Source organism: Cibotium barometz, chromosome 48 (assembly GCF_041138505.1).
Source record: "Cibotium barometz isolate CiBa-2024 chromosome 48, ASM4113850v1, whole genome shotgun sequence".
Lineage (NCBI taxonomy): Eukaryota > Viridiplantae > Streptophyta > Polypodiopsida > Cyatheales > Cibotiaceae > Cibotium > Cibotium barometz.
Window position 1 is genome coordinate 20,012,900 of NC_141093.1, and position 12,385 is coordinate 20,025,284.

At 40.1% G+C, this 12,385-nt stretch overlaps 1 protein-coding gene across 1 annotated transcript; it reads left to right on the top strand.

The window, feature by feature from the left end:
- The first annotated feature begins 4,608 nt into the window (after window positions 1-4,608).
- LOC147610933 (respiratory burst oxidase homolog protein A-like) lies at window positions 4,609-12,011 on the top strand. Its single transcript, XM_086785593.1, has 15 exons — window positions 4,609-6,090; window positions 6,560-6,722; window positions 6,818-6,866; window positions 6,996-7,109; window positions 7,448-7,906; window positions 8,000-8,386; window positions 8,526-8,621; window positions 8,862-8,977; window positions 9,384-9,486; window positions 10,002-10,060; window positions 10,159-10,318; window positions 10,496-10,723; window positions 10,819-10,947; window positions 11,053-11,131; window positions 11,611-12,011. The coding sequence occupies exons 1-15, from the start codon at window positions 5,478-5,480 to the stop codon at window positions 11,718-11,720; spliced, it is 2,865 nt and encodes a 954-aa protein (XP_086641719.1). The 5' UTR covers window positions 4,609-5,477; the 3' UTR covers window positions 11,721-12,011.
- The last annotated feature ends 374 nt before the right edge of the window (window positions 12,012-12,385 follow it).

A 12,385-nucleotide genomic window follows, 5' to 3' on the forward strand; every position in this document is an offset into this window, starting at 1 on the left:
ATGCCCACTTTGGTCACTTTAATTCTGCAGTTTGTTGTGCCTTAAAAGGTAAGAGATTGTGTCAAGCTTGCAAAAGCTTGAGGTCCCTATCTATGGCATACTTGCTTTGGTCACTTGAATTTTGGTAGTTTGTTGCACGTTAAAAGGAAAGAGATGATGTCAGAGTTGCCAAATCTTGAAGCCCTTGTCAAAAATGTATGCGAGGGGTGCATTGTAGGAAAGATGCAATGGGCATCATTCTCAAAAGACGGATCAATTAGGAATGTCCAAAAATTACAGCTTATACATAGTGATGTATGTGGTCCCATGAGGATACTATCGATTAGGGGATATCTCTACTTTGTGGCTTTCTTTGACGACTACTCTAGGCACACTTGGTTGCATCCATTGAAGGCAAAGTCAGAGGCTTTTACATACTTTAGACACTTTGTTTCTATGCCTGAAAATGTGTCTGCATGTAAAGTTAGCACCCTTCAGTGAGGAGGGTTAAATATCAAAGGAGTTTCATGTATATATGGCTGAAAGAGGCATAAAACATCAATGCACAATACCTTATACACCTCAGCAAAATGGTGTGGTTGAGAGGAAGAATAGATCTCTCATGGAGATGACACGTTTCATGGTTAAAGGTCAAAATTTACCTCATGTTTTTTTGGTTAGAGGCAGTTATATGTGTCACTTATGTCCTAATAAACAAATGCCCATGCATTAGCCATATTGCGAGAAACCTAATGTTTCATGCTTGCATAAAGCACATTAAGGTGCATTATCATCGTATTAGAGAGATGCTCACTTGCAAGAGAGATTAGCCTAGCTTATATCTCTATACATGACAATGTAGCAGATATGTTCACGAAGACTCAATCATGAGAGAAGTTTAAAGCTTTTCGTAAAGCTTCAACATCCATTTGGAGATTGATCAACCACATGTTCACATCATCACTACAAGGGGGATTCGTAGCCATTTATATGGTAGTGGTGTATGGACGTAGGCTAATAATGGGCCAGGGCACTTTTCCCCTCTTTAGAAGGTTTTTTCCCCGAGCGTATGTATGTACGCACTCTTATGAGTGTGTATAAGTGACCTTATCTTGTTATTTCACTTATACTTCATTCATTCTCATCTGTACGCACTCTTATGAGTGTGTATAAGTGACCTTATCTTGTCATTACATTTATACTTCACTCATTCTCATCAATATACTTTGAGCGTCGTGCTTCCATCTATCTCTCCTTACTTGTTGCATCTATGTGTGTGTTGCTACTTTGATCTCCACACTCCAACAACTCTTCTTGTCATACATCTTGGAACACACATACTCTTTTTAATCCGGCATACATTTTCAATTAGTACATGGCAAATTCTAGCCTAGATAATTACAACAGTATATCGTGTACATGTACAATTACAAAAACTACGTCAAACTTATATGTGAACAATTTTAACTTATCCGCCCTCCCACTTGTACGTGGGGCCAATTTTAACTTGTTTGCCATATCCAATTATATGTCGTACACTTCAAACAATGCTACATGTTAGTTTTAAGCTGTACATAGTATATTTCAAACAATATATGTATCATTAGAAGTGACCACAAACAACATCATCTTTCCTATTTTGTATTCGTTTTTTGCCGTGTTTTGCACCTAGGAGTCCAATTTGGCTCTCTACAAGTCTAAATAGATCGCCTTTGCACTTCAAAATCTTTTAAATGAGTTTTGTATATTATTGCAAGTTTAAGTTCGAGCTTTGTCGTCTAGAGGTAGCTCCAAGCCATACATGACTCCTAGACTAAGGAGCATATATACTATAAACGATTAAGGATAAAGCGAGCTTCCTTAGCCAACATGCTTTGAAAAGGAAGGTCAAAGGGTCACAATAACTCTCTGTACCCAAGATGTAAAAATCCTAAGATACATCATAAAGGGAACGTGAGTAAGCGAGGGATCTATGGATCATAGGGATGAAAGCTCACAATTGATACAAGGATATGTAGTAATCTCTATTATGAAAGACCCTGTTAAGGAGGGGGGACCTAGAGTTAAGGGATGATGATGCTACTTGGAGAGACTTTGAAGTCAATAGGAATTTCAAGGATTTTAGGAAGACTGGTCACCTTTAACACTGAGCCTATTCAATATGAGACTAAGTTGTAGCCTCAATAGCCAACATTTCATTAACGGTAGAGGGAGAGACTTTGAAGTCGATATGGACTTCAAGGATTTCAGGGAGAATGGTCACGTTAACCCAGAGGCTATACAATTTGAGACCAAGTTACGGCCCTCAATAGCCAACAACTACATAAGGTATTCCATTAACACCAGAGAGATACATAAAATAAGAGCTTCAAGAACATCATCATATATGTTGTACATCTCTAAGAAGCAAAAAGACTTGGAACAAAGAGACAACATCGTTTATTTAAGGCAAGTTATTGTCCATCACGAACCAAAATATAACATTATGTCCTTGGCAATTCGAAAAGCCTTCGGCAAGCTTGCACGCATGACTTGTGAATCTTATGTTGCTTTTGATCGCGAAATAAGAGTACATTGTGTTGGTAATAATACACACTAGCAACAATAACCCATTATGTTGGTTTTCTAAGGAATAATACACGTTAGCAATAATCCATTGTGTTGGTTTTTTAAGGAAATAATACACATTGGCAATAATCCATTGTGTTGGTTTTTGAAGAAAATAATACACATTGGCAATAATCCATGGAATTGTAGATTTTTTGTGATTGATGCAAGTGAAATTCAAGACACTGATGCCAATGCAATAATTGAAGACACGAGTGGAGTGAAGCCACTAACAACCATCTTAATTAGCAAGAGCATATTGATATATAGATAGTAGCCCAAGAATGGTGGCAATGCCATGGTGCCACAACAAAGTCTAACATCATCAACTACCCTAAGTCCCATCTTCAACATAAACTGCCCCCCCAAATCAAGTCCCTTCTTCAACATCAACAATGCCCTTCCATGGAAAAGCCTTCCATCAACAATTCCATTCCATGAAAAAGCCTTTCATGAACTTCAACAAGCCTCACCAAGGAAATTGGAGGCTCCATCATTGACCATACCCCGGCCTCCTCATACTACTCACTACCTACATAACTAAATGGTGGGTGCTAAGGAACCTGCTCACTGCCCAAGGCTACTTTGATGGTGGCTACACTGAACTGTGGATCTCTGAAAGGCCATTGTGAAGAAAGCCAAAAAGCAGTCAAGGAACGGTCAAAACCACAACAAACCAATCCTTCAACAATGGTTGGTTCCAGATGGACTTATTACATTTGTTCTCATTCTTGCCTAAGCTAGGGTTGTGGTACAGGTTGCATGGCCCTACAAGACTCCTTTGCCATTCCTAATAGGTGGGTTGCATGGTCCCCATGATGAGTATGAGTGGTTTGGGATGGACCCCAAGACAAGTACAACTACGAGTGGTTTGAAATGGATCCCATAACAAGTTCAAGTGATTTGGGATGGATTCCACAACGAGCTCAAGTGGTTATATAGTGAGCGTAAGACTGGTTACACAATACTTCATGATCTAGGAAAGTTGGATGGATGCATCCTTGAAAGGTGGCTAGGTTGGGTTCCCCCTTGTTGTGGACATGGAGTCATCATGTTAGCTGGTCTGAAGTACCTCATTTAACCTCTCTCTCTCTCTCTCTCTCTCTCCACACACACACATGCACACATGGTAGAAACAAACATTGCACACACACACAAAAACACATTGCGGGAAGAACCATGCCTCTCACTCTAAACTTGCGTTATCTCCCTTCCACTCTTCACCCCCCCTCCCTACTGAATCTTCCTCTCCTTCTATTATTCTAATTTTTGAATAAGTTATGAAGTTTGGTCTAGAATATGGTGTAATTAGTTTAGTTAAAAATAATTAATTTGTATAGGTTGTTCTTATCCCTTGCTTTATATGTCTTCTTCTACAACCCTTCTTGTCTTTCTCTCAAAGGCCTCCTCCATACACGAGAAAGAATTGGTGAAATCTCTCTTCATAAAATGTTTTTGAGAAAAAGTTGTCCCACTATATGCCACCTAGGCGGAGGGAACCCTTACTAAAACTTTACCTAAAGGAACTTTTTCTCTACTGTATAGATAGATACAGAAGCCTACTAAAGGTTGTGAAATCAAATTTTGTAGTATGGAACTTTATGTTATGTGATATGTTGTTTCTTTTTGACAAAAGGAGTTGATGTGGTTAGCCAAAGGCTCTCACGAGTCACAACTACCTACTAGCTAGTGGGGATACGTGAAGGCTTTTTGGGAGATCTTTCGACGGGGGAGGGAAGAGAAGAGGGGCGCGTTGTGGTGGTGGTTGGATAGCCCCTTCCTTTTATGTTTCATTTATTCACCATCTAGCTGGCCGAGTTGGAAGCAGCACTTATGACAAGGGCGGTGGTGGGTGTTGGACGTGACACACACACATACATATTGCATCATGTATGCCATGGGTATTGGACCTGACACACACACATACATTGCATCATGTATGTGATGGGTGTCGGACCTGACACACACACACATCACATACATTGCATCATGTATATAATGGGTATTGGACCTGACACGTATACACCCACACATTGCATCATGTCAAAGTGGCCAAATTTCTTACAACGGAGGGTCCTCCAAACCAAGTCCATTTACATCAGGACAAATGCAATCACACATGAAGAAGGCATGGCAAAAGCTCTTATATACGATGCATGCAAGGGCATGCATTAAGGTGCTCACTACCACCACACCACCTCTGTTTCTACAAATCAACCATCCCTTACATCATGGTAATAATCCAGCAAATATCCTTCTTATTTCACCACCCTTGTTGTTTGCATCGCTTGATGACTTTGTGAGCTTCTCGTCTATCGGCGCCAACATTCCCAGCCACCCACCAACAGTCAGATCCTCTTCTGCGCGCTCGCAGGCCAACACTCGGCGCCATAGCCTAGTTTTGCAGTAATCATGATGATGCCCTCGTAATCTTTAATTAATTTCTCATAGCTAGCTGCCGTGCTGCCAGTGCACTGGGCGCTTGTATCAGTGGCTTCTCATATTATTATTTGCTTACACAGACTGTTCACCTTCCAGTAGCTCTCTTCATTGTCCTGTAATCTCCCTGTTATTATTAATGCCTCCTTGGTACCATCGCTTCATTTCTCTTTGCCTTAACTGTCACTGCAGGTCACGCACCGTTAACCTTTTCAACAATATCATGTCAATCCTTTTCAGCATCGTCTCCCTTACACTAGATGGTTTAACGTTAGCTTGAGTGTAGATTAGCTTTAACCTCACAGATAAACATCGAGATTTGAACCTTCTTTGCTTGTCCATGCCGTTTACAAGTGAATCCAAGTTGCAGAGAGATTCTTTGCAATGAAAGAAGATGGGAAACTCAACCTTCAGCTAATCGCCGGATTGAAAGATAAAGTGGGGCTCAGACAATGTTCAGTGCAGCAGCAGCAGCAGGTATGGAAAGAGGCCAGTGCAGTGCAAACATGGTGGCGAGTCCTCCAAGCGGAGCATTGATTATCAATGCAGCTGAAGGGGGCGGAGAGGGCAAGGCAAATATGAAGCAGTTGAAGGATCTCTTCAATGAGGAAAGAGGATTACATAGCCATAACCTAATAGAGATTAAGGTGGAAAACAACAATGAGAGATTAGCGAACAGTAGTGGATTAGGGGATGGGGTTAGCGACGAGTATGTGGAGGTTAAAGGTGTTAATAGTAGGGTTAGCAGTAACAGTGGGAGGCGATTGCAGAGCCCAAGCTCATCATGCAGCTCAGCGAGGGTGCTTCCGGTGATGTTTTCTCCTGTGAGCTTTCAACAGCAACAACATCAATATAATCACCAGCAACAGTGCCAACAGCAGAGGAGTTTCAGTAGTAGATCATCTCTCACTGGAGCTGGTTATGCTCTTGAAGGTCTTCGGTTCATCAGCCAAGCTAGTGGGCGCTCTGATCAAAAGCAATGGTGGGAGGCTGTAGAGAGACGCTTCCACAAGCTTTCTTCCTTAAATGGCACCCTCTCTCGATCAAATTTTGCTGCTTGCATTGGTACAGCAATTATCTAATTTGCTTCTTTGTCTATAACCATGAACATTGAGCTCCAATAATCAAGGATTAATTAAGCATACGTTAGTCTGGCTCTCTCCATGGTAGTACAATAAGGTGTTTATTCAAATTGCTAATCAAACACAATCCTTATCAGGTTTCTAGAGTAACATTTGTACAAATCATGAACCTCTAAGACGAGATTTGTCTTGTTTGATTACTTCATGGTGGTTAACCATGAACCTCTAATATGAGATTTTTTCTTATTTGATTACTTCATGGTGGTTTTTCAATGATTCATTAGTGTACACTGTGTGGTTGTCTATGTCACTGTAATATTAAATCTAGGTAGATAGACTAGTACAGACATTAATAATATGTCAGCCCTTAACAATTTGACACGTGAATTAGTTGACCAATTGCAAGCTGAGGGAAGGTTATAATCTTAATTAATGTGCTTTAATATTTCCAGGCATGGAGGATTCCGAGGCCTTTGCCGGAGAGCTCTTTGATGCCCTTGCAAGAAAAAAAGGTGAGGATCACGTGGAGTGCATCTCATTGGACAGTCTAAGGGACTACTGGTCCCAAATAACTGACGATAGCTTTCATTCCCGTGCTCAAATCTTCTTCAACCTGTAAGTGTAATCCCCCTAATCATATCTTTAATCCACCTTATTAGGAGCTAATCCCCGCCATTATGGCTTAACACATTCATGGAATATTTCCTTAGGTGTGATAAGGATTCCGATGGACGAATTGCTGAAGAAGAAGTGAAAGAGGTGAAAATTCTTATAATCTGTTTAACGTAGATTACACACTAATTTCTTGGTTTGTTTGTAAATTAATGCTCTCTTCTTTCTTTTTTTTTTTTTGGGTCTCTAATGTTTTTTTAACTTGTGTTTAAGTAGATGATTATGTTGAGCGCTTCTTCCAATAAGCTCACCATATTAGAGGAGCAAGCAGAAGAGTATGCATCTCTCATAATGCAAGAGCTTGACGTGGATCAGCTAGGCTACATAGAGGTTAGCATTAACTTAATCAACTCTTTCCCTTAACTAACCACAACCTCAGCAGCCACTTATCTATGCTTGTTAGCTAAACTCGATCCACTAATCTATGCTTGATCAGCTGAACTCATTGATTAATTCTTGGCTAGCTAAACTCGACCCATAATTAATCAATGCTTGATTAACTGAGAGCGCAGTGTCTGATGCTCTTTTTAGCTAACATCAGCAGCTATGTGCCTGCTAACACCTCTAAAAGGCATTCTTTGTAAGAAGCAGGATTTAGCTCCTCTCTTGAAGTTAAATGACTTATGAATCTCGTTTTCAACCATGTCTCTCTCTTGTGCTTGTTGTAGCTCTCGCATTTGGAGTCATTGTTCCGTGCTGCTGCCCAAGGTTACAGCAGAGACAACAACACGAGTAGCACTATTAACATCCTCAACACCAACATTAGCTCACTGATTCCACTGGCTACACCACCTCTCAGGAGGAAGCGCAGGTTCCTTAGGAGCTTATTGTGCTCATATCAAAAGGCCATTTACTTCTTGTGGGACCATTGGCAGAGGATATGGATCTTGGTGTTCTGGGTGGGCGCCATGGTGGGGCTGTTCACATGGAAATTTTTCCAATACAAGCAGAGGGCGGAATTCCACATAATGGGCTACTGTGTGTGCACTGCTAAAGGTGCAGCAGAGACGCTGAAGCTGAACATGGCCCTTATCCTGTTCCCTGTGTGCAGGAATGCCATGACCTGGCTGCGCTCCACCTTCTTGGGCTCCGTAGTCCCTTTCCATGACAACATCAACTTCCACAAGGTGAACCACTACACTGACTTCAAAATTATGATTAATTATGTTCAATGTTTCAGGTTACTATGTGTTTCACTTCCCCTACCCTATGTGTTTCAGGTTATTGCAGGAGGGATTGGCTTAGGAGTAGCCATCCATGCAGGGTCTCACTTGGGGTGCGACTTTCCGAGGATCGCAGCTGCGGATCACCACATGTTCATGGCTACCATAGCAAACGACTTTGGTAACAGGCAACCATCTGTGTCGGAGATTGTCCTCACTCTTGAGGTCATGACAGGGATAACAATGGTGGCCCTCATGGGCATTGCCTATCTCCTAGCAAACCACTGGTTTAAAAGAAACATTGTGAAGCTTCCATGGCCTTTCCAGAGGCTCACGGGCTTCAATGCCTTCTGGTACTCCCACCACCTCTTCCTTCTAGTCTATGCCTTCCTCATCATCCACTCCCTGTTCCTCTTCTTGGCACATGACTGGACCCAGAAAACAGTAAGGAAGGCTCAATTATCATTTCATCATTTCATTGCATACATTGCACTAACAAATGTGTTGGGTCCAATATTATATCAGTTACTGGGTTATTCCATCATTACATTTACTGATATTTATCCATTTTTATTTATCTTAGACCTGGGTTTACGTAGCTGTTCCTATGCTACTCTACATGGGTGAACGGTTATTGAGAGTGTTTAGAGCTCGGCAATACAAAGTGAACACAGTGAAGGTGAGTGCTACTCAGTTCTGTTTAGCATTGTCCTTTACATGAAAGGCTATTTTCTAGCATTACATGACCCCTACTGCAAGCTATGGATTATTTAGTACAATCCTTTCATTAGTACACTATTCATTGAAATGGTTCATTAAGTATTACAATGGTGCTCAATTCAAACGGTTTTCCAAGATCTTCTCTACTTGTACATAGCATTGCATGTGATTTGGCAGCTCACTTTGAGAATGGTTTCAGGCTGCCATATACGCGGGTGATGTGCTGGCTTTGTACATGACTAAACCCCTAGGGTTTAAATATGAGAGTGGCATGTACATGTTTCTCCAGTGTCCAGCTATATCTCCTTTTGAATGGTGAGAAGCAGTTGCCTAATTGTTGCCAAACCAACTCAGATTTACATGATTCTTTGTTCAAACAATCTGTGGATTGAACGAAAATACAAATATTACAATGTGTGTGCGTGGTCGTGTCTGCGCATGCATTGGTTTTTCAGGCCTTAGTGCTTGAAGGCTATTTTGATGCGTTTGTGCTTGTGTGTGCATTGGTTGATGTGTGTATGTGTGTGTGCATGCATTGAAATGTTAGGGTTCAGTGGCTAGAGGCTATGTGTGTGCTTGTGTGCATGCAGTGGTATGTAGGCTTCAGTGGCCTGAGGCTATGACAATGTGTATATGTGTGCTTGTGCTGCATTGGTCTGTGGGGGTTTCATATTTGGTGAATAAAATGAGGCTAGTTATATATCCCTTTCATCATTGACAGGCACCCATTTTCCATCACATCTGCCCCAGGTGATCACTACTTAAGTGTCCACATTCGTGCCCTTGGAGACTGGACACAGGAGATGGGAAAGGTTTTCAGGGAGGTAAACAAAATTCTCTCTCTCTCTCTCTCTCTCTCTCTCTCTCACCATATACAATACAATGACTCCTTTGCTCTTACTTTGTGGAGAAGTGTCATTCTTATTATATCTGGAGGAATTGGCTCTTTTTCCTCTTTTTTTCTTTCTGATTGGCCTTAGGCCCAAGATCCTCCCATAGTTACCATTTTTTCACCACCCGTAGGTGCATTCGACCGCCTGCCTGCCCGCCCGCCGTAGGCGATGCCGGCGAGGGAGCATGTAGTGGGGGTTTGAACCTAGGTCCCCCCGGTCCCAAGACACACTTTTCCACTTGAGCTACCACCTCATTGGCTTTTCCTCTTATTTTCTACATGTGAACCTCTCTTCAAAGTCACCAAGTTTGAATATGGTTGTTTGCAACTCACATTGCAGGCCTTGGAGTATTACCACCTCATTGGCTTTTCCTCTTATTTTCTACATGTGAACCTCTCTTCAAAGTCACCAAGTTTGAATATGGTTGTTTGCAACTCACATTGCAGGCCTTGGAGTATTCTGAGGAGAAACAATATGGGAGTGAAGAGAATGAGCATGATCCACGGTACAGACTCAACCAATTAGCAAAGATGATTGTAACTCCTATATAAATCATTTAATATAAATCATATCCCTTAAAATGATGTGATTTGCTTCTGCTAGTTTCCCCAAACTTTGCATTGACGGACCATATGGAGCTCCTGCACAAGACTACAAGAAGTATGAAGTGATGATGCTGGTTGGGGTTGGGATTGGTGCTACACCCTTCATTAGCGTTGTGAAGGACGTGTTGAATCACATAAGGCTAGCGGAATTGAATCTAGTAAGTGATGCTAAAATTGACAAATAATATCAAATGAAGCAAAGCAATGCCTAGCACAGGGGCTTGTGTGTGTGTGTGTGTGTGTGTGTGTCTGTGTGTGTGGGGAAGGGTACCGACCAATTGTTGTGGCTTAATTATGGTGGAGATTAGGGCTAATTTCTTGGATTAATCTTGCAGGTGGATTCTTCTAGCAATTCTATTAACAATGGTAAATCAAGTGACAGCCCCTTGTCAAGTAATACTTACGCATCGCCTACCCCTTTGTTGAGTAGCCCTTCACCAAGGAGATCAAAGAAGAGGCACAGACCTCCAACGCAAGCCTATTTCTACTGGATCACAAGAGAGCAAGGATCTTTCGAGTGGTTCAAAGGGGTGATGAACGAAGTAGCAGAAACTGATCAGAGAGTAATAAAGCCCACCACCTTTTCTTAATAATTATACAAATAATGATAATAATGGTGATAATTGGTTGTAATTATTTAATAATATCGTGCTTGTAGGCTGTAATTGAGATGCACAACTACTTAACCAGCGTTTATGAAGAAGGCGATGCTCGGTCTGCGCTGATCACTCTGGTGCAGGCACTCCACCATGCCAAAAATGGTGTAGATATATTATCTGGGACTCGGGTACAAATATTAATTTCGCCCAATAAAAGCAAAACAATAATTGAAGCAGGTTGTTAATTTTGATTGACTCTTGCATTTTTTTATATATAATAGTTTTCTTCCCAGGTTAGAACGCATTTTGCCCGACCCAACTGGCGGAAGGTGTTCTCGAGAATTGCTGCCAACCACCCTGGCGCTAGAATAGGTAAATAATTAATTTTTTAAAAAAAATCTCATTTGTGATTTAAAAGATGCCAAATTAGAAAATAGTATATTGAAACAAACTCCATATTTTATATTGAGCAATTTCTTGTATATATATATACATATGTATATATACACTCACACTTCTTATTACATTTAATATACTTTTTATTACATAAATATATATATACATGCACAAATATTTATTTACATAAATATATATATATATATATACAAAATACGTACATTAACTGTAAAATTTTCATTAAATATACGTTTTATTATATAAATATATATATACACGTAAAATAATATACTTATTATTGTATGTATATATACGCACATTAACGGTAAATTTTTTCATTAAATATACTTTTATTACATAAATATATATATATATATACACACACACACACACATTATTAACGGTGAATTTCTCACGACAAACTATTTTTCAATGTAAATTTTCTTAATTTGCAGGCGTTTTCTACTGCGGGCCCTCCGTCCTCGCCAAGGAGCTCGACGGCCTTTCCAGAAAATTCTCTCAGAATTCCTCCTCCAAATTCGAATTTCACAAAGAAAAGTTTTAGCTTAATTTTTCAGAAAAAGGAAAAAAGATAAAAAAAACAATATATATTTATAAACCCACATTTGACAGGTTCCGAAAGCTTGGCACCAATTTAAGGCAACGCAGTTCTGAGCTGTTTTCCTTTATTGTCATGTACATATATATATATATATATGTGTAATAAACAAGGCAGCTGGCTTTCACATCCTTGACCCCTACGTTCTAACCAATAATAATAAAAATGCATTATTATTGGGGTTTTCCATTTTATATAAAATTACAGATTGCCCCAGGGCCTTTACAGTCTACAAAATTAGAGGTGCACTAGTGGAAAAATGGCATTGTGTATTTTAATCTGCCCAAATTGTACAATAATTGTAGAATATTGGCTAGGAAAGTAAATATATATATATATACCATGTGTGTAATAAACAAGGTAGGTGGCTTTCACATCCTTGACCCCTACGTTCTAACCAATAATAATAAAAACGCATTATTATTGGGGTTTTCCATTTTACATAAAATTACAGATTGCCCCAGGGCCTTTACAGTCTACAAAATTAGAGGTGCACTAGTGGAAAAATGGCATTGTTGTGTATTTTAATCTGCCCAAATTGTACAATAATTGTAGACTATTGGCTAGGAAAATTTTCGCACTGATTTTGAGTAATGAATTTTCTTCACATT

Excerpts from the sequence above, each read along its gene's own strand:
- LOC147610933 (XM_086785593.1), top strand. The coding sequence starts at position 5,478 with ATGTTCAGTGCAGCAGCAGCAGCAGGTATGGAAAGAGGCCAGTGCAGT. Across the intron at positions 6,723-6,817 it reads GCTCAAATCTTCTTCAACCT|GTGTGATAAGGATTCCGATG; the intron begins GTAAGTGTAATC and ends ATATTTCCTTAG. Across the intron at positions 10,061-10,158 it reads GAGAATGAGCATGATCCACG|TTTCCCCAAACTTTGCATTG; the intron begins GTACAGACTCAA and ends TGCTTCTGCTAG.